This window comes from Rhinopithecus roxellana, chromosome 13 (genome assembly GCF_007565055.1).
Source record: "Rhinopithecus roxellana isolate Shanxi Qingling chromosome 13, ASM756505v1, whole genome shotgun sequence".
In the NCBI taxonomy this organism is placed as follows: Eukaryota; Metazoa; Chordata; class Mammalia; order Primates; family Cercopithecidae; genus Rhinopithecus; species Rhinopithecus roxellana.
The window spans coordinates 83,472,109-83,494,238 of NC_044561.1; the positions used below are offsets into that span (position 1 = coordinate 83,472,109).

The 22,130-nt window shown below is 47.7% G+C and overlaps 2 protein-coding genes across 3 annotated transcripts in view; one reads left to right on the plus strand and one right to left on the minus strand.

Moving 5' to 3' along the window:
- The window catches only part of RIN2 (Ras and Rab interactor 2), a 250,694-nt gene extending 232,666 nt beyond the window's left edge, over positions 1 to 18,028 (minus strand). The window contains exon 1 of one of the 2 annotated variants that reach the window (XM_030915634.1): positions 17,897 to 18,028. The gene's annotated coding sequence lies outside the window, so the exon portion shown is untranslated. Of the gene's footprint in view, positions 1 to 17,508; positions 17,690 to 17,896 lie in introns of those variants that run through there. The other variant, XM_030915635.1, reaches the window with a different exon arrangement.
- Positions 17,278 to 18,244, plus strand: LOC104667443 (the record flags this gene model as incomplete). Its single annotated transcript, XM_010369857.2, has 2 exons — positions 17,278 to 17,530; positions 17,745 to 18,244. Coding segments are annotated over exons 1-2 (753 nt in total), but the record flags the coding sequence as incomplete, so codon positions are not given.
- Between the last annotated feature and the right edge of the window lie 3,886 nt (positions 18,245 to 22,130).

Consider the following 22,130-nt stretch of genomic DNA (forward strand, 5'->3'; position numbering starts at 1 on the left):
GATAAAAGAGAGGAGCCTATAAAGGCCTCCACCCCCTGCCTATGGTAGCTGGTTGACAGCCCATAAACACAGTTGCTCCATGGGACAGAAGCTCCAAGGTCATGGAACTGGGTGCTGGTCAGGGGCAAATCAAGGGCACGATGGTGAATTTTATATGAAGCTAAACTTATTTCTTTTATCTTTATTATACGTATATAATATTTTATAATATTTATCATCTAGTGCATCGTATTACTTTATTTTTATTATCACAATCCATGATGTGATTTTAATAGTGATTGTAACCAGAATCACTGTATTATCAGGCATTTTGAAATTGTACTGCACATCTCCCAAATGCAGTCATTTGGCCTCTCATGCACCTCCGCCAGCAGGAAGGAGAAGTTGCAGTTCATTTAAGCATCAACACCTCTAAAGAGATGTACCTGGCACCCAGGAGTACCATCAAGAGATCACAGAAACCAGCCAGAAATCATAGACAGCACGCTACCAAACCAAAGTTCTGGAACCACCCACCTCACTTGGCCCTTTCTTTAAGCCTTCAGCTCCCATTCTCTGCTTTCACCCACCTCAGAAGGTGCTAAGGCCTCCCCAACAACAGCAGAACAAGGCAAGGAGGCAACTCATACCTGGCCCTTTGACCTGTAATAAATATTTACTGCTGAGAATGCCTGACTCTGTTTTCTGATTGCGTGCACTGGTCACACTTCCTGGATATTTGATCAGTTTCTAATTTTACACCTAGTTATGGGTTGAATTGTGTCCCTGCAAAGAGATATGTTGGCGTTCTCACCCCAATAGCATTGGATATTACCTTGTTTGGAAATAGGGTCTACGCAGATTTAACTAAATTAGATGAGGTCATCAGATGAGACCCAATCCAACAGGAAAGGGGAAACCTGGAGGACCATGTGAGGTCCTCTGGGAGAATGTTGTGTGAGCACGGAGGACTGGCGGGATGCATCTACAAGCTAAGGCATGCTTGAGGCTTCCGGAAGCCGGGAGAGAGGCCTAGAACAGCTCCTTCCCTACCACCGTCAGAGGGAGCACAGCATTGTCGACACCTTGATTTCAGACTTCTGGCCTCCAGAACTGTGAGACAATAAATTTCTATTGTTTCGAGCCATCTTGTTTGTGGTATTTTGTTACAGCAACCCTAGAATATTAATGCTTGCCTGTATTTCTACACAGATACATTCTGAGGTTATTACAGTCATTGCTACAAGTATAGGTCCTGGTGTTTGACAGACCAGGAGTGAATTGTGGCTCCCCACTTTCAAGCTCTGTGACTACAGACAAATCACTCCATCTCTCCGTGCCTCAGTTTCTATAATTTGGAAAAAAAAAAAAAAGCATAAAACGACTTCATGCGTACCGCGGAGGTGACGCACGAAGTGATCATCTCACAGGCTGGTCAGGGTTCTGAGATGAGGCCAGCCCACATGAAGTCCTGAACAGAGGTCTGGCTCAGGCGGTGCCGGGACCCTTGTAGCTGCTGGAATTATTCCTTGGGGTCTTGGAGTGCTTGGCAGTGGAAGCTCGTGTCTCTTGTGACATGAAACCCAAGATCAGCATGGTTCCAGGGCTGGCTTCGTGACACCTAAACTGTTCAGTCACACAGGGCCCTGCATTCAGAAGGGCCCCACCCTTGGTTTAATGTCAGATGCTGCTAGAAAATCACATCATATGGGGATCAAAGACTGACCACTGGATTTAAAACCGGGGGAGGCGGTCATCGGTGACCTTGTGAAAATCAGTTCCGGGGCAGTATCCTGGCTAGAGTGGTACAACAGAAGAAGCGAAGGAAGGGACCTGGGGACAGTGAGCACTGACGCTCTCGTAAAGAGTTCTATGTAGAATGAAAGCTGAGAAAAGAGGTGGGAGCTGGAAGTAAATGTGGAGTCAAGAGAAGGTTCTCTAAAGATGAGCCACACTACAGTATGAATGCACCTGGATGGAAATGACCCAGGAGACAGGGTGAGAAACTGGTGACCCAGCAAAGAGCGGGACAATTGCTGCTGTAATGCCCTTGAGTATCTCAGAGAAGCCTGGGTGGACTGCGTACCCAAGAGAGCGCATCTGTTCTATCCACGGAAGCCCGGGTGGACCGCATTACCCGAGAGCGCGCATCTGTTCCATCCACGGAAGCCCGGGTGGACCGCCTTACCCGAGAGCGCGCATCTGTTCCATCCACGGAAGCCCGGGTGGACCGCATTACCCGAGAGCGCGCATCTGTTCCATCCACGGAAGCCCGGATGGACCACATTACCCGAGAGCGCGCATCTGTTCCATCCACGGAAGCCCGGGTGGACTGCATTACCCGAGAGCGCGCATCTGCTCCATCTTCGGAAGCCCGGGTGGACTGCCTTACCCGAGAGCGCGCATCTGTTCTATCCACGGAAGCCCGGGTGGACTGCCTTACCCGAGAGTGCGCATCTGTTCTATCCACGGAAGCAGGAGGGAGCTGGAGCCTAGGGTCGGCCTGCAGGTGGCTTGGTAGTGTTTGGGAGGGGTTTGGGAGTTCTGGAAGTTCTGCGGATTAGTTCTAGTTTCTTTGCAACAGAGCAAGATCCTGTCTCAAAAAAACGAGGACAGCAGGAGGAGGCAGGAGACTTGAGAAGGGAGGGACAGAGTGGAATAATCATCCAGGGCATGTTTTTTTCAAAGCCCATTTAGTGGGTTGTGAAAGCAATTTAGAAAAGCTGCTGTCAGAGCATTTTAATGAAATGAAAGAGGATAGGATCAGAGAGAAGAAAAAAGGAAATACCAAAGTAGTAAGTGTTAGTTCCCCGAACTCTCCTTCACTCCTACACATATAAAAATGTAATTTTAAAAAACAAGTATGTCGAAGATGGAGCTGAAGAGGTGTGTGGATGGACCAAGAAAAGGGAGCTGGACCCCCTGAGACCGACAGCTGTGAATCCCTTAAGGAGGCTGTGGTCCTCCTGGCCGTGTCCGTCTGCCTGGTGCAGGCACAGCCCAGGGCAAGTGTGTTTCAGCAGGGGTTGGGGTTGAGCCCAGGGAGTGCCCTGAGAGAGACCAGGCAAGAGAATTGAGGAATACGCAAAGGAGGTGTTATGTGATATATTATGAAACATATACCTGGTCTTTAACCCTGTTTCCTGCCATACAACTCCAAAAATCCTTAGACTCTCCAAAGATGCTTCTGCATGCTAATGAGTGGATTGACGGATGGCAGTCCCTTGTTACAGGAAAGAGCAAGGCCAGATTAGGGGACTGGGACTTTAAGCCACTGTCTCACTTGCAGGGACAATAGAGGGGCTGAAGGTTAAGTTGATCACCAATGGCCAATGGTGTGACCAAGCAGACCTAGGTAATGAAGCTACCACAAACACGCCCAAGGCCTGTGTTCAGAAAGCTTCTTGGAAGCTGGCCTCCCCCTATGCTTCTCTTCATCTGTATCTTTTGCAATATCCTTTACAATAATCCAGTAAATATTTATGTTTCCCTGAGCTCTGTGAGCTACTCTAGCAAATTAATCGAACTTGAAGAAGGGGCTGTGGGAACCCTGGCTTGATGCCGGTCGGTCAGCAGATCCGGAGGCCGGGACTTGTGGGAAGGTCGGGACCGGGGGGCGGTCTTGCGAGACTCAGCCCTAGCCCTGTGGGAATTGAGCTGGAGGATGCCCAGCTGGTGTCTACTGCTTGGTGTGTGGGGAAAACCCCCACACATTTGGTCACAGAAGTTTTCCATGTTGATGATTGTTGTGACAGCAGAGGAAAAACACGTTTTTGTTTTGTTTTCCACGTACAGGTTATACGTGAAAACATGGAATTCTTGCTGGGAAGGAGGCAGCAGGAGATGGAAGAGGGACAGAGGCCAGGGGCAGAGCTATGGGTTGCAGGGCTTGGTGGTGACTGAGCGGAAGCAGCTCCTCGGGGAAAACAAAATTTCACATTTCCTCCTCCAGATGGAGGGCAGGGGAATTGTGTCCCCTTAGAAATGCTCATTTGCAGAGAGGTTCTGTTAAATGGCTGATCGGGAAATGTTCTAAGGGTCAGAGGCCTTTCTCCTTGCCTCTGCACTGGGCTTTTCACATGTCATGTAAACACTTTTGAAGTCAAATGGTATCTTAGCTGGGTCAATTTCTCCAGCACTCACCCAGCATTGTTTTCCTCAAAGGCAGTTCTGTTAAATTAAATAATCCTTCCTTCAGCTCAGTCAACCTTCAACAGCTATTTTGCTAAATTTATTACTTTTTATCTTTGCTTCGGGAATGATATTTATTTTATAAAAGCATCGTAATCCTTGTGAAATATGAAGTCTTGGTTCTTATGCCAGGCTCTTTTTGTCTCTCTAAAAAACTTGAGCATAGCTTTCTCTGGAGCCTTTTATACCTTCATTACACCATCTTCCATGAGAAATAGAAATAATTCCTCAGAATGTTAAAGACCAACTACAACCAAGAGATTTAAATGGGCTTATAGGAAAGTGTAGCTAAAATATTCACTTTTTCTTTTTTTTTTTTTTTTTTTTTTGAGACGGAGTCTCGCTCTGTCACCCAGGCTGGAGTGCTTGGAGTGCAGTGGCCAGATCTCAGCTCACTGCCAGCTCCGCCTCCCGGGTTTACGCCATTCTCCTGCCTCAGCCTCCCGAGTAGCTGGGACTACAGGTGCCCGCCACCTCGCCCGGCTAGTTTTTTGTATTTTTTAGTAGAGACGGGGTTTCACCGTGTTCGCCAGGATGGTCTCGATCTCCTGACCTCGTGATCCGCCCGTCTTGGCCTCCCAAAGTGCTGGGATTACAGGCTTGAGCCACCGCGCCCGGCCAAATATTCACTTTTTCTTTTCTGCTGTTCATTTTCTTTCGCTCTAAGGGTTGATAACTTTTTCTCTTACAATGATTATTTTTATCGTTTATCGATTCTTTTTTTTTTTTTTTTTTTGACAGAGAGTCTCACTCTGTCGCCCAGGCTGGAGTGCAGTGGCGTGATCTCGGCTCACTGTAAGCTCCTTCTCCTGGGTTCATGCCATTCTCCTGCTTCAGCCTCCCAAGCAGCTGGGACTCCAGGCACCTGCCACCATGCCCAGCTAATTTTTTGTACTTTTTAGTAGAGTGGGGGTTTCACCGTGTTGGCCAGGATGGTCTTGATCTCCTGATCTCATGATCCGCCTGCCTCCACCTCCCAAAGTGCTGGGATTACAAGCATGAGCCACCGCGCCCAGCCTATGGTTTATTGATTCTTAAGCTAAATGAAATATACCTTAGTAAAAAACTTTTAAAAGAGGTTGATTTCCACCTTCTATCAGCAGTTCAAATTAGACCTTATCATGATCTACCTCCTGAGGTCTTGAAACATAGTATTTAAAGTATCTGATTCCATATGGCCCTGTCATGTTATTCTGCTTTCTCAGCCATTACTCCAGCTGCTGCATGCTCAGAATAGCAGACACATGAAATTCTTACTAGTGGTTTGTCACTGGTAGGAGCTTCATGTTAAATTGCAGCCGCCTGGTAACAACAAAGTGCTTCATCTCTGAAATCTCTTGTGATTTGCTAGCTTGAAGTAATTTACATATCCAACCCTGTTACATTTCACTGGCAGGGCCTGTGCAACCTACCAGAGGTGGAGGGGTGATGATGATGATGACAGCACAAAAAGGATGTAGGTGGGAAGGTGCCTATGCATTCAGATACTCATGTGTATTTGAGTAAGGATTTGACAAACTACCAGCCTGGGTGGTGACGGTATGTGCTGCCGTGCCCTGACCTGGTTAGGAGATTCTTCTTCGTATCTTCACATTTTGGGTCTCCTAGACCCAAAGCTCTCAGTGTCCTCTATCCTACTCATTACTTACCCTTTAAGGAACTCAGAGCCAATAATAACAGAAACAGAAAGCTGGCTGGGAGCAGTGGCTCATGCCTATAATCCCAGCACTTTGGGAGGCCAAGGCGCGTGGATTATCTGAGGTCAGGAGTTCGAGACCAGCCTGGCCAACATGGTGAAACCCTGTCTCTACTAAAAATACAAAAATTAGCTGGGCGTGTTGGCGGGTGCCTATAATCCCAGCTACTCAGCAGGCTGAGGCAGGAGAATCACTTGAACCCAAGAGGCAGAGGTTGCGGTGAGCCGAGAGTGCACCATTGCACTCCAGCCTGAGTGACAGAGCAAGACTCAGTCTCAAAAAAAAAAAAAAAAAAAAAAAAAAACAGAAACAGAAAGCAAACTGTTTCCAAGAAGGATATATATACACACATATATATATACACACACACATATATACACACACATACACACACACACATATATATATGTATATTGTAATTATATTAAATATTTTCAATAAGGTCTAAAGGCATAAAAGTCAGCACCAGAAGTGTGAGAAATAAGCACGTATAGGACAGGTGGTTTCTGGTGGGTCAGCATAACTTCTGAGGGGCCAGTAAGCCACACTTGGCATCATGCTGTGTAATGTCAGTAAGACACTCCTGCTCCTCATACGATCAGGAGGTCACAAGAAATGACAATGAATTATTCATAACAATCCACCCTGTCTGCCTGTGTGAGGATGAGAACAGGTATCCCAGTCTGGCAAATGCTGCCAGCGCCCTGTCCCTGTGCCTTCAGAGTCCTAAACCATTTTCATTCACATTTGCACTCCACAGCCAGCACCTGGGTCTCTGTCAGAGGACAGCTCTCTATGGGACTTGCTTTGCCTGCCTGCAGAGAGAGCTGGAAGCACTTAGGGCAACCCTTAGTCTGACTGATGCAGGGGTATAGCGTCTCCAGTAAGCTGGCCTCCAATCTGGCTACTCTTTTTTTTTTTTTTTTTTTTCTTTTGAGACGGAGTCTCGCTCTGTCGGCCAGGCTGGAGTCCAGTGGCGCGATCTCGGCTCACTGCAAGCTCCGCCTCCCGGGTTCACGCCGTTCTCCTGCCTCAGCCTCCTGAGTAGCTGGGACTACAGGTGCCCGCCACCTTGCCCGGCTAGTTTTTTGTATTTTTTAGTAGAGATGGGGTTTCACCGTGTTAGCCAGGATGATCTCGATCTCCTGACCTCGTGATCTGCCCGTCTCGGCCTCCCACCAATCTGGCTACTCTTGTGGGGTCCACACTGTCTACAGAGCGTTCCCGTTTGCACCGCTGCTCAGCTTCCTTGCTTTCTGGCCCCCTTTCCCCTCTCTCCTGTTTTCCTGTGAATATTTCTTCATCCATTTTCCATGAATCTTCACCTCAGGGTCTGCTTCTAGGGAACCTGGTCTGAGACCTTCCGTCATCTCCTGTTATAGACAAGGAGCCTGAGATTCTATTTAGATCAAAACACAGGGAACACGACCAGGCAGAGCCTAAGCATTTGTTTGTGGACTATACTGTTTCCCTCACGGACTTTCTCCATCGTGACACACAGTCTGGATCATTGGGACGTGACGCTCTCCTAAGTTGCCCTCCACTTGTCCCGCAGTTACAGTTCTTGCCTGCCTCCCCGGACTGAAGCCCTCAGAGGGTCTGGGTCACATCCTCTGTCTCTCTCCATGTTTCGCAGGAGGCTTGCATTGATTTTTTTTCTTTCTTTCTTTCTTTTGAGACAGAGTTTTGCTCTGTTGCCCATGCTGGAGTGCAATGGCACGATCTCGGCTCACTGCAACCTCCGCCTCCCAGGTTCAAGTGATTCTCCTAACTCAGCCTCCTGAGTACCTGGGATTACAGGCGCCCACCACCACGTCCAGCTAATTTTTGTATTTTTAGTAGAGATGGGGTTTTACCATGTTGGCCAGGCTGGTCTTGAACTCCTGGTCTCAGGTGATCCACCCCCCACTTGGCCCCGCAGAGTGCTGGGATTACAGGTGTGAGCCACTGCATCCGGCCAGGAGCCTCGCATTCTAAGTGGTGCCATAATGAACTCGTGGGAGCTCAGAAAACAATACCCCAAAATGAGGGCCTCAGAAGCAAAAGTCATTCTCTGGCCTTCTGCCCTCTGGTCTCAGCCACATCCTCCCTGAGGCTAGCCAGAGAAACTAGAATGCTCCTTCAAAGTGGGTCATAGGACCCATAACCTCTTTTCCCCAGAGCCAGCCACAAAACCTAAACCTACTGCTCTAACTTTCCCTCCACCATTCTGTGTAAAAACTGGCCATAAAGAAACTGTCTGACCTGCTGTGACTAACTGTAGGTTATGAGTGCATTGCAGAGAGGGTCTGGCTCCATACTTGGAAGAAAGGAATCTGCTCAGAGAGACCAGGAGGAATCTAGACAGACAGGCCTTGCTGGGTCTCCCCAAGCAGTCTGTTTGCACTCAATCAGACACTCTTTGTCCAGTCACATTTCTACATGGCTGTCCATATTTGTTGAACCTAAACATAAACACAACTTCCCCTGTATTTTTGGGTCTTCATTCTGAAGGCTCCTCTGTATACACTTTAAGTAAATCTGTATGCCTTTTCCCCAGTTAACCTGCCTTTTCTGAGTTGATTTTACAGCAAACCTTCAGCAGGTGAAGGAGAACTTTTCCCTTGGCCCCTACAAACTACACGTTCCTTCCCTAGGTGCTCCAAGCCTCTCTTGTTTCTCACTCTTTTTTTCTTTTCTTTTCTTTTTTTTTTTTTTCTGAGATGGAGTCTCATGCTTTTGCCCAGGCTGGAGGGCAGTGGCGTGATCTCAGTTCATTGCAACCTCTGCCTCCTGGGTTCAAGCAATTATCCTGCCTCAACCTCCCAAGTAGCAGGGATTACAGGTGTCTGCCATGACGCCGAGCTAATTTTTGCATTTTTAGTAGAGATAGGGTTTCACCATATTGGCCAGGGTGGTTTCGAACTCATGACCTCAAGTGATTTGTCTGCCTCAGCCTCCCAAAGTGCTGGGATTACAGGTGTGACCCACCACACCCAGCTTATTTCTCACTCTTTGCACTTACCGCTCCTGCCTGGAACCCATGTGTTATTAGTTAACACTGGTGATTCCATCCACCATAGCTTAGACATCCCTTCCATTGTGAATCCTTTTCTGATGCCCAGGAAAGGATGAAGTACCCCTTCTGTATGCAACCACATTGTCCTTGAATAGAAAGCGGCCTGGGAACCAACCTTGAATCTGCCCTTTCCTAGCCCCGTTCTTTGAAATTACTCTACCTCTGATCCCAAGGTCCCATGGAAGCACAGTTTAAAACAGGGAGATTGCCTGAACCAACACTAAAGTGTAGTAGGTTATTTGTATTATTTAGATCATATATGTAGTCTAAGGTCATCCTGTAAATGGTTTAGGGAAAGACATTAGCTACAAATATTAGGGAAAACTGGGGTATGAGATGTGCCCAGAGAAAGTGTTTGTCATAGGGAACACACACCATCTGTTAAGGCAGGAATCCCGGAATACAGAGAGCATGGGTGGGTTCCCCATGACAGATGGCCAGGAGCGGGCTTCCACCATGGGGGAGGGACAGGGAGCTGTCTGACTGTCACTTCATATGTCAGACCTCACCCGACGGAGGGGATAAGAAGCTTTGAAGAAGCCACCCTAATAAAGCACCTTCGTCAACCTAGGAGGACCATTCTCCCCATCTGTGCCTAGTCCGCCCCACTGGCTGTCCCTCCTTCCCTCCCTCCCTCTGTAGGCTCCTTTGCTCAAAAGCCATGAAACCTTCCAAAGGGTCTTGCCATCCATGAGGATGAAGTCTCCTTCCTTCAGCAACATTAGTCTAGCAGAGAGCCAGAGGAATCTCCTAAACCCACTCCATCCCACCCCCAAGGTCCCTGTGCTTACTTCATAAAAGGAAGAGGGATAAATACCTTTTCTTTTTTTTGTTTTTGAGACGGAGTCTCGCTCTGTTGCCCAGGCTGGAGTGCAGTGGCCGGATCTCAGCTCACTGCAAGCTCCACCTCCCGGGTTTACGCCATTCTCCTGCCTCAGCCTCCCGAGTAGCTGGGACTATAGGCGCCCGCCACCTCACCCGGCTAGTTTTTTGTATTTTTTAGTAGAGACGGGGTTTCACCGTGTTCGCCAGGATGGTCTTGATCTCCTGACCTCATGATCCGCCCGTCTCGGCCTCCCAAAGTGCTGGGATTACAGGCTTGAGCCACCGCGCCCGGCCGATAAATACCTTTTCTAAAAAGACAAGAGCCTCTGACTTTGTGGGATCCCTAAATTGTCAAGGAGAAAAACCATTGCAAAGGACAGCAACAAAGCACTTGAATTAGGGGTTTTCCAATTCAAACTCAACACAAATATGTCTGTCTCTCGAGTCAAGCACTGACCACACTGTCCTGCCCTTCCCAGTCTAAGTATCCCCTGCTAGGCTGCGAGGTCCCTTAGGCCTGGAATCTTAAAGGAGCGCCTGCACACATGAGTGCAAATGAATCTTTGGACCAGCCAGGATCCCACACCTCCCAGCAGAGCTGAAACCAGAAGCTGGTCTTGTCCAATCTGGGTTTGTGCCTTCCTCACCAGCCACCCCAGGGATCAGTGTGCACATGTGGCCTGAACACATACAATCAATGCCCACTGGCTCTAATTCAGTGTCATGGTTTCCCGGAAAAAGAGGATTGTAAACTTTCTTTCTGGTCTTCGCAAATTAGGCTTAATATAATTCCAAACAAATACCCTGGAATACCATTTCACTGGAAGAATTAATGAGTGAATTTGCCAAAAAAATTTGGGGGTGGGGGAGAAGATAAAAGGATAGAAAGTGGCCAGGCACGGTGGCTCGCGCCTGTAATCCCAGCACTTTGGGAGGCTGAGGCAGGCGGATCACTTTAGGTCAGGAGTTCGAGACTAGCCTGGCCAACATGGTGAAACCCCGTCTCTACTAAAAATACAATCTGGTAGGCAGAGGTTGCAGTGAGCTGAGATCATGCCACTGCACTTCTGCCTGGGCAACAGAGCAAGACTCTGTCAAAAAAAAAAAAAAAAAAGAAAAGAAAAAAAGAAAAACAGAAAAGAAAGGGCAGAGAGTGAAGTGGGACTTGCCCTTCCTAGTATACTTTGTATGTATTATGGAGCTGGGGAAAGGCAGGTTTATTCACCAAATGATGCTAGACCTGGGGGAAAACTATGGGGAGAAAAGAATAAACTTCTGTTCCTACTTTATAAACTGCTTACCAAATGATCCCAAATGAATTTAAATAGTAATCTAAAAAACTGAAAGCAGAAACATTGGAGGAAAATATAAAAGGCTAGGTAATTGACTGAGGAAGTGGAAAGGTTTTCTATGCAGAGGCGCCATTAAGGAAATTTTAAGAAAAATCACAAACATTTGATGGAGCAAAAGGTTAAAGATTTTGTATAACAAAATGTATATCACTGAAGCAATAAACATTCAGCACTTAAACAAGTAAAGTCTGGACAGCAAGACAATGAGCGTTTAGGTTCCACGTCCCTTATCCGGACACGGGTGTGCTGAAGTCAGACACACCGGGACTGCTAGGTCCTGCACAGACAAGGTGGCTGGTCTCAGCACTCAACTCCTGGTGTGGGATCCTGGCTGACTTTCCGAGACTCAAAGGTTTCCATGCAATCTGACTAGTGCAGCTGCCCTCAGTTACCACACAGGACAGACATCTACCTCCATTCATGTTTTAAAAGTATTCTTATAATCAAGCCATAGTTAAAATGCAATGGGGGAGTTCAGTATTTGGGAAAAATCTGTAACAATTTCTTAACAACTAAAGTTCATCTAGCTAACTATTTAAACTAGCTATTTTTTAAATTTTGAATTCCTGATCTACCAAATAAAATCAGATACATAAAAAACAAAAAATCTCTTTATCCAACTTATTGGATTAAATTACTTAAAAAAAGACTTCACTCATTAAAAATACAAATGTTTCCAAATTTGCTTTTTAAAATGACTCAGATTTTGAGAATTTTCAGCAAGTGGGGAGTTATGTATTAATACTCCATGTACTATCACTTGGCCAGATGGCATCATCAAATAAAAATGAGATATACACTCATAGTAGGAGTTAGAACACCTCCCAGATTCATTTCTCATTTGGGTACTATAAAACCCAGCAATGTCTTTTAAATCACTCTTAGGATGATTTTTAAAACAAACCAGCATACCTTTATAGCCCTTCCTACATCAAACTGAATCAGGGGCTCTCAAGCATGGACCATCAATTTTTGGGGTAATTCAAAGTTAGTAATGGAGGTTCTTACAACCAAAGATTTTTGACCAGAATAAGATATCTCACACAGGCTGGAATGCCTACAGCCTTAAAAAAAAAATCCAATTTTATTTTCTTAGACTCTTTTACAAAATGGGTGTGCTTAAACTTTCACCTAACCATTAGTGAGTTTAAAAACCATTTCTGCTACAGAAAAACAGTGTCATTTAATCATTCATTCATTCACTCATTCATTATGTGATTATGCTATTGAGTGATTTTGCTAGTGGCTGTGTTAACTTGTGTGGTTCTAGTCACACTTTCAGCTGACATTCCACACTTCTCTGTGCTGATATACATATATATCTTTTTTATTTTTATTTTTTATTTTTTGAGACAGAGTCTCTGTTGCCCAGGCTGGAGTGCAATGGAGTGATCTTGGCTCACTGCAACCTCTGCCTCCTGGGTTCAGGGGATTCTCCTGCTTTAGCCTCTGAAGTAGCGAGGACTACAGGGGCCTGCCACCAGGTCCAGCTAATTTTTTTGGTATTTTTAGTAGAGGCGGGGTTTCACCATGTTGGTCAGGCTGGCCCTGAACTCCTAACCTCAAGTGACCTGCCATATCAGTCTCCCATAATGCTAGGATTACAGGCATAAGCCACTGCACCTGGCCAGGACTTTAAAACTCAACAGGTTAAAAATCACACTTAGGCCTGTGCACAGTGGCTCATGTCTGTAATCGCTGCATTTTGGGAGGCCGAGGTGGGTGGATCACCTGAGGTCAGGAGTTTGAGACCAGCCTGGCCAACATGATGAAACCCCGTCTCTACTAAAAATACAAAAAATTAGCCAGGTGTGGTGGCAAGCACCCGTAATCCCAGCTACTCAGGAGGCTAAGGCAGGAGACTCGCTTGAACCCGGGAGGCGGAGGTTACAGTGAGCCGAGATCACACCACTGCATTCCAGCCTGGGCAATAAGAGCGAAACTCTGTCTCAAAATAAATAAATAAATAAATCACACTCAGTATTTCCTCCCTACCTTCTCCCTTGTTCACACAGCACGATGACATGTGCATGCTCACACACACACTTGAACTCCATGGCTTGCCTAATGACTCATCAGCCTTCTAGTCTCTTCTTCAACTCCCCTTGTCACTCCCCATCCCGCCCCATCTGATAGGTCCATTTTTCTCAAAACACTCCTTCCCTTGACTTCTGTGACACCACCCTATTTAATACATATCTCCAAATGAGACTTTTTACTTTTTGTGCTTTGGAAAAATCTACGAAACAAATCTTGAGATATATTTGCTCAGCATTGGAGACCTAGAAATGTCTGCAGATGAATGTTAAATTTGCACAACCATGCCTCTTTGATCACTTTCCAAAGGCTCCTCCATTAGCCCACAATACTCCTTTGACTCCCTGAAATTCTAACTCCAACTTCCCCACTTCATCTCCTTAATTGCAATAACGCCTCAATAGCTGAGGTTATTGGTCTGTGGAAGGTGCTCTAACAGTAGATTGAAGGCAAACTCTAATTTAAAAATACCTCATTTCAAACGATGGGTGTTTGCGAACGGCGGCTGCAGCTCTTATGAGGAGGGATTGCTACTAGCAGGCCTCTGTTCCGGGTCTGAGACACCCAGAGAGTGACGGTTGCTACCTTTTCATAAGTAAATGTCCACACGCACTTAGACACCCTAGAGAATTCACTTGGCCAGCACCCAGGGAGACAGGAAGTGAGAGAACTGAAAATTCACTGAGCAGGAGTACTTTCTCACTCAATGGATGTAACTAGCCAAGATGAAATAGTGATCTCAGGACAAGAACCCTGAAGTTAGCACCCCATCTACAGAGCTGTGTTTGAGGACATTCTCAGAGTTGGGAAGGCTGGTTGAGATCTGAAGGCTTCTGGGCAGCAAAAAAGCAGTGCTCTCCAGGGGCTGGGGTTCCCTCAGATCATGTCTGATCAAACCCGAAGAACCTACTCATATTAATCGGATGCATGGAAGCTAGTTGAGTTAATTGGATACACAGATCAACAATCCACTCTAAATTTACAAGGGTGGATTATTATGCTTTTCTAGTGTCCAGAATACACATTTCTGCTATCCAAAATACCACATATTACTTGGAGTCAACATTCCTTGGAAGCTGACCCAGACATTAGAAGATTCTGGGAGAACTGAACAATTCCCAAGGTGAATTCCTTGGAACAATGGATCCAGAAGATGCTTCATGAGAAAGAGTGTTCTGTGGCCAAATAAAGTTGGCAAGCATCCCATACTATGGTGTCATTCTAGAGAGTCCCAATATATGGTATAATAATAAAGACTCCTTAAAGTCCTGCCATAAAATCAGATTAACATTAGCATTTCCCTAACATATTTTATCACTGTAACTCATTAGTGATTGTTTAGCAAAACTGCATCCTAAAACACAACTCGGTGAATCCTGCTCTGTATACACACTGCATGGAGTGTGCCTCTGGGCAGGTTCGCTTTTAGCAAGTCCACTGTGCTGTGGCAGAATGACAGACTACTTTTAGGCCTCCATTTCCTCACCTACAAAATGCAATGAATACTACAGTGGTGGGAACGGCTGAGATACTATCTGTAAAGCCATTTTATAATGTGCTACGAAAATGTTATCTGCTTTCTTCAGAGGCATTTCAGTCCTGAGGGTGTACTTCTTGCTGTGCAACTCCTCAAAATGCCTTGACAAAGGGATACTTTTGCTCATTAATTCATTCATTCAACACCCCCTCCTTTACTGGTAGGTCTTAAGGGCTATGGCCTGGTTTTGAACCCTGGGAGGCTTACAGACAGTGGGCAAGTGAGGTCCACTGCATTGCTTTAAGTGATACACACACACACACACACACAAAGAATTCTGGTGGTGGTGAGGGGGTGTCTTACCAGGGAAAGCAGGACGGGGTCAGGAAAATCTTGCTGAAACTATTAGGATTCTTGAAGGATCATTAGGAAGGTTGGATGTACAAGGGGAGTTGGGCACAAGGTCAAAACACTGTAACACGGAGAGTATGTGAAGAATGGGCCTCCCATTAATGGGTCACATGAGCATGGACCTCCCAGGGTAGCATACCCTGTGTTTCATCTGTGATACCTGATTCATCTGTGTCCTCCAAGCAGAGGAAGAGGATTTAGCTAAGCGAGGAGGTTCTTTCTGGAAAGTGGAAGTCCTGAAGTGGGTAGTGGCCCTTGACTTTGGATAAGGTATGTGGCAGGACACCTTGGGTGGGGATAAGAGTGCTGCTGTGAAGTTAACTTTAAATAAGCACGTGCCATAGCCATCCTGGGAGTCAAGCTCCCTCCCACCTGCCCTACACTAGAGGTCATGGGCTGTTTCAGTTTCCTCCTCTGCTCTGATGAACTGTCTGAAGGAGAATGTTTCCAGACAAGAGAGGTCTTGATAGCAGATTGGTTTTCCCCATGTCTCCAGCCTCCAGCTATTGAAAGCCTCCAAACCCAAAAGCTCCTGTCAACAGCCTTCTTCCCAAGTTCCAAAAGCAAGGGCCCTTCGCTGTCCCAGGACCCTACCAATCCCTAGCTTGTGATGCTCTCTCCAGAGGTGCCAAAGCATGGGAGTGCACACTTTGGGTATTCCAGAGGCAATATTAGAGCCTGAGGCAAAAAGGAAAATTAGTACCTCTATATCCACTTATGACAACATCCTCCCATATTTGAATTAGGTAAAAAGTTAATAAAAGCTCTGCAGTCAGTGAACATGACTACATCTGAAGCCAGAGTTGCTCAATCTGTTGCATGCCACTGTCAACTCTCAAACCACCAGGCAAGGGAACAGACAAATGGGGAGGGTGGGGAAGGGAAACTGGATATGATTGTTCCCATTGAACAATAAAGCAGTGGTTTTTGTTTTGTTTTGTTTTGTTTTTTTAGAGAGAGAGTTTCACTCTGTCACCCAGGCTGAGTGGAGTGGCACAATGTCGGCTCACTGCAACCTCTGCCTCCTGGGTTCAAATGATTCTCCTACCTCAGCCTCCCGAGTAGCTGGGACCACAGGCACGTGTCACCATACCCAGCTAATTTTTGTATATTTAGTAGAGATGGAGTGTCACCATGTTGGCCAGGCTGGTCTTGAACTACTGACCTCAAGTGATGTGCCCACCTCAGCCTCCCTAAGTGCTGGGATTGCAGGCGTGAGCCACTGCACTCGGCCTGTGAAGCAGGGTTCTAATAACACCCACCTTTATTTAAAATGTTGATTTTTGCTTATCATGAATTTTTTACATTCAATTTGGTTTTGTTAAAAAGATCGTATTAAAATACTATTTATCTTAATGATGGAGTGCTGCCCTGTGTGTTTCTTTTTTCCCAGTAAACCCTTTGCACTCCTAGCAAGTGTTTCTTTTTGCTTCGGTATTTACAGTCCTTTTGGTCGAAGAGTATTCTGATGTTTCCTTACTGATGACACCGTGTTCCTAAGAAACCCCAATGTGCCCAAAACCGCGCAAGGAAGGGCGGCTACGCTGCGGAATTAGGAAAACCCCAGGGATTTGAGAGCTGTGAGAAGAGAGGCGCCTCTCAGGGCCCGGGGGACCGATCTTGCCCTGTATTTCTTGGCAACATATCACAGGCTTTAAAGCTGAACTTCTGCAAATCCTGCTGTCCCCGCTCCGTCGAGGGGCGCGCCACCGCCGGTGGGTGGACGCGGAACCGGTGGGAGCCCAGGCCAAGGGTGGAGGCCAAGCCCAGAAGGGGGCGGGGAGGCCTCAAAGTGGGAAAGTGGCCCCGTCCCTTCCCGGCAGGAATCCGGGGCTCCTCCTCCGTCCGCTGTGCAGCCATCAATCACCGCAACAGCCCAAGTGCCCCCTGCCCGGACACAACACAACAACCCTCCTGCTTTTCCACCCGGGGGAGGAAATCTCCGGTCGGAGCATCTGCCCTGCACACTGGCTGGACGCACCAGTGGGGTCCGCGCTGGAGATCAAAGCTGTGAGACACCGGGTCTGGCCCGCGCGCTCAGGCGCAGGGAGCACTTGATACCCCACAGGCAGCCCTGCAGGTAGAACTCCACAAAGGTCCCTACCAAACTCCGTCCCTTGCACACGCACGCACACCCGCACCTCCCTCGAGCCATAGTGCCCTCCAGCTGCCCCTCACCCCAGCCCCGCACAGGTCAGCTGAGGACACCCGGTGACCCTGCCGGGACCAGCGGCCACCTCGCGCTCCGGAATGTCACCCTGCCCCTTGTCCCCACTCCCTGATCCCCCTCCCCGCTTCCGCCCCCACGATCCCCGAGGACGCGCTCTGGCTGTCTTCCCCAAGTCCCCTCCGGATTGGGGAGAGAGTGTGCGCGGCAGCACCCGCGTCTGGAACCCCAGAGAGCCCCGCCCGTGCCCGGAGCCTCTCCGGGCTCTGGGTGCGGGCACAGGGGGTGGGGTCTCCGCTGCCACCGCCCCTTACCTCGCGCGGGCCCTCCCCGCAGGTCCCGGAGGCGGGGGCGACCGGTGGCCCGAAAGATGAGCGCGGGGCTGGGTTTCACCGCCCGGGAGGAGCAAGAGGAGGAGGAGGAAGAGGAGGAAGGGGGAGAAAGGAGGGGAGGAGAGGGAAGAGGAGAGGAAAGAGGAGGAGGGGAGGGAAGGGCTTTGTGTTTGCCTCGGGCCGTCCCTCGGCAGTAGGGAGCCATCCCCCTCCCCCAGCCACCTTCCAGAGCTCGCAGAGGGGATGGGGCGGGGGTGATAGGATCGGAGGCAGCGACCAAGGCGCCTGCGCGACCCCAGGTCCGGCCCATCCCTCCACTCCCTCGTACCGCAAGCCCCCGCCCCTCCTGACAACCACCCGCTACGCTTACCCGGTTACAAGGAACCCAGGCTGCAACCAGGAAAAACTGCCATCGAAAAGTTTATCTAAGCAGGAGCAAACTTGGCTGGACCGGCCCCTGACCCGCCTTGACGCCGCCGCCCTCGTCTTCTGCGCTCCCCGGCCAGGCGAGGACCAGAGTTTTGTTGTCGGAGATTCTTGCCTTTCTTGTTTTAGCACAAACGCGCACGCACCCCTTTCCCATAACGAGCCCCTCCGCCCAACTACAGATCCCGGGATCTGTCGCTGTGGCTGGAAGGGCCCCCACTCCAGAAGCCTGAGCTGGCTGCGGCTCTTGGTCCCGGGGCAGGTTCTCCAGGGTTGGACACGCTCTGGACGCCTGGGCGGATTGTTTTGCTTCGGCCTAGCTGGCCGGGGGCCCGCCCACCCCGCCTGGAACGCGGTTTGGCTCGGTGCTGGGAGCCCTCTGTAACCCCACAGAAGGCCTCGCAGGCAGGCGGGGACGCGAGAGCCGCGGGGTCGGTTCCCCGCCAGGATCCAGCCTTTTCGGAATCAGGCGCGTCCCTGGTGATTCGCCGGGTTTTCCCACTTCCCACGAGGACCTCACCTTTGGGAATTAATTGCAGACAGTGTTAGAGTTACAAAGTAGTCGGTGTCACAGAGGGAACCTCAAGGAGACAAAGGGACACCTCAAAGGTGTCAGAGAGACCGTTGTTACGGGCAGAAACAGAACGGCGAAGCGGAAAGAAAGCAAACCTTATTTCTGTTCTTGTTCCACTTCAGACAGTAGCAGGGGAGACTTGGATTCATTGGTGTTGGTTTTCGTGATTCCTGCCTTCTAAAATCCCAAGACTTATTTATCATTTATCATCAGCTCAGATCCCGGGAAAACAGCCCTCTGCACTTCTGTTTCTGCTCCAAGACACCCATTAAATAAATAATTGAACGCCTGCTGGTGCCAGGCGAAGTTCTAATGCTTGGGATGTGTCCTTAACAAAGCGAAAGTCTCCCTCACCTGGGGAAGCTAAAGTCCTGCGGGCAAGAGGTGAGAGAGGGAGGGTAAACCATGGCCATCCCTAAGTCAATTATTTGGGGTGTTGGAAGAGGTCGGTGACAGGCAAAACAAGAAAAAGGATATGGGGGCCCAGAGTGCTTGTGTCTGGAGCAGGTCACAGAATTAAACAGGTCACCGGTGTGGTCAGGGTCGTCCTCGGGGAAGGTGGGATTTGAGCCTTAAGGGTTTGAGCAGAGGATGACCTGATCTGTTATTGCTGAGAACTCAGTCTGATGCTGTTTGGAGAGCCCATTGTCCAGGTAGAGGTGGAAATAAGCCAGGAGGCGATTGAAATAGTTCAGGCTAGAGATGGTGGCTGGTAGCAGGCTCAGAGCAGGGGTGGTGGAGAGAGGTAGTAGGATTCTTATTTATTTTGAAGGTTGAGCTGACAGCAATTCCTAAGAGGTTGGATACATGGGCAAAAGGGAAAGGTGGACAGAAAGGTAGACCTGGCCCCATCTTCCTTTCTCTTCTCTTCCTTTTTCAGCCGCAGAATAACCCAGTTTTATAGACAAAGGGTGCCAGGCAAATGCTGAAGACACCTGACCTCTGCTCCTTTCTTCCTGTCAAGTTTTCCTTTCTCCCCTTCCACCCACTCTCTTGAAAACATCCTTCCTCTGCCCACATTGCACCATAGATGGTCCCAGAGGCTCAGTCTCTTCCAGAACTTGGGGGCCATTTTGCTCTGCCCTTCCCCAGAAAAACATCTTTTACTGTAGAAATGAATTTGGGGGTTATTTATTCAAAACTATTTATTGAGTACCTACTATGTGCCAAGCACTGTCATAGGCACTGGAGCTACAGCAGTGAACTAAACAGAAAAATCCCCATGTTCTCTGCGAACTCACAATCTAATGTGGAGGGAGAGGCAATAAACCAGACAAACAAGGTGAATGTGTAGTACTCAAGCCGTAGAGAAAAGCTAAACCAGGAAAAGGAAGAGAGAGTGCTGGGGAGGCTGCACTTTAAAACAGCCACTCATCAAAGAAAACCGTCAGGACACATGGACTTATCTCATTTTTGACAGACTTGACCTCCCATCCCGGGGTCCCAAGAGACTTGAGTGGCTGCTTCAGTCAGCTGCAGAGAGCACAAGTGCTCGTGGGGCACTTTTGCAAGCTTGGGGACCGGCTAGCCAAGAAAATGTCATTTCTAATGAAGTTATTTGCCCTTTAAAGTAAACCAAGCTGTGTTGGTTCTGGAAGCATTGCCCAGAGCTGGCAACTCAGCAATTTGTTTCTCTCCTCTGTTGAGCAGGGCAGGTAGAGGTGAGTGTCATGTGTAAATGATTTGAAAAGTGCAATTTTTTACTGTGGGGTCTGAGCTATAAAATAATCATCATAATCATGATGGCAATTCTTGTTTATTAGTGGCTGCTGATACTGGGTAACATCACCCTGCTCAAGCCCCATAGCATAGCCATCCCAGAAGATAGTAGAGAATATCAGTAGATACTTAACTATTTCCATGTATTAGAAATTACCTGAACAGTGTTTATATAACTCTGCATCTCCCTCTCCAAAGATTTGGTTCTCAAAAGAGAGGAGGTTCTAAAAAGGAAGGGACATTGAAAAGGATACATTCTTTCTACTTTTTAACTTACATCTTTGTTTCAGAATCTAAAAGAGTCAGCGATTATCCCTGGAGTGTGGGATTATTGGGGCCTTAACATTTTTTTTTTCTTTTTTCTTTTGGAGACAGTCTTTCTCAGTCACACAGGCTGGAGTGCAGTGGTATAATTTTGGCTCATTGCAACGTCCACCACCCAGGCTTAAGCGATCCTCTTACCTCAGCCTCCCAAGTAGCTGGGACTACAGGTAAGCACCAACATGCCTGGCTAATTTTTGTATTTTTCATAGAGACAGGGTTTTATCATACTGCCCAGGCTGGTCTCAAAATCCTGGACTCGAGTAATCTACCTCCTTTGACCTCCCACAGTGCTGGGATTACAGGCGTGAGCCACTGTGCATGGCATGGGCCCTTAACTTTTCAAGTTGCATGTTTATGAATTATTTAATTATTTAAAATATTGTATGAATCCTTAGTTAATCTGAAGAAAAAGCATTACCGGAAAGGGATCCCAATCCAGGTCTCAAGAGAGGGCTCTTGGCTCTCACGCAAGAAAGAATTGGAGGCAAATCCATAGAGTAAAATGAAAGCAAAGTTTATTAGTAGCTGCCTGGGCTACTCAGCTGCTTATACTTATTGTTACTTCCTGGTTATATGCTAAACAAGGGGTGGATTATTCATGAGTTTTCCTGGAAAGCAGTAGGCAATTCCTGGAAGTGAGGGTTCCTCCCCTTTTTAGTTCATATAGGATAGTTTCCAGATGTTGCCATGGCATCTGCAAACTTTAATGGGGCTGGTGAGAGTGTCTTTTAGCATGCTAATGTATTATAATTAGCATATAATGAGCCATGAGGACAACCAGAGGTCACTTTCATCCCCATCTTAGTTTAGGTGGGATCTGGCCTGCTTCCTTACCACATGCTGTTTTATCAGCAAGGTCTTTGTGACCTGTATCTTCTGCTGACCTCCTGTCTCATCCTGTGACTAAGAATGCCTTAACCTCCTGGGCATGTCACCCAGTAGGTCTCAGCCTTATTTTACCCATCCCGTATTCAAGATGGAGTCGCTCTGGCGAGAGAATTGAAAGCACAAGTGTGAAGGCAATCTTATCTATAATTACTTAAGATTTTGGTAACCTAGCCGGGCGCGGTGGCTCAAGCCTGTAATCCCAGCACTTTGGGAGGCCGAGACGGACGGATCACGAGGTCAGGAGATCGAGACCATCCTGGCTAACATGGTGAAACCCTGTCTCTACTAAAAATACAAAAAAAACTAGCCGGGCGACCTGGCGGGCGCCTGTAGTCCCAGCTACTTGGGAGGCTGAGGCAGGAGAATGGCGGGAACCCGGGAGGCGGAGCTTGCAGTGAGCTGAGATCGCGCCACTGCACTCCAGCCTGGGTGGCAGAGCGAAACTCCGTCTCAAAAAAAAAAAAAAAGATTTTGGTAACCTCTTTGACTTTAGTATTTAAATCACTTTAAAAATTTCCAAGTGTTGAGATTTCTTTGTTGTTGCTCCTTAAATTTTTGTTATTAGTTTCCAGGTTTTTTTGCATTGTGGTGAAGAAATGTAGCTTGTTCAATTTCTGTTTTTTTTTTTTTTTTTTTTGAAATTAATTGGGGCTTTCTTTGTGATCTAGTGTAT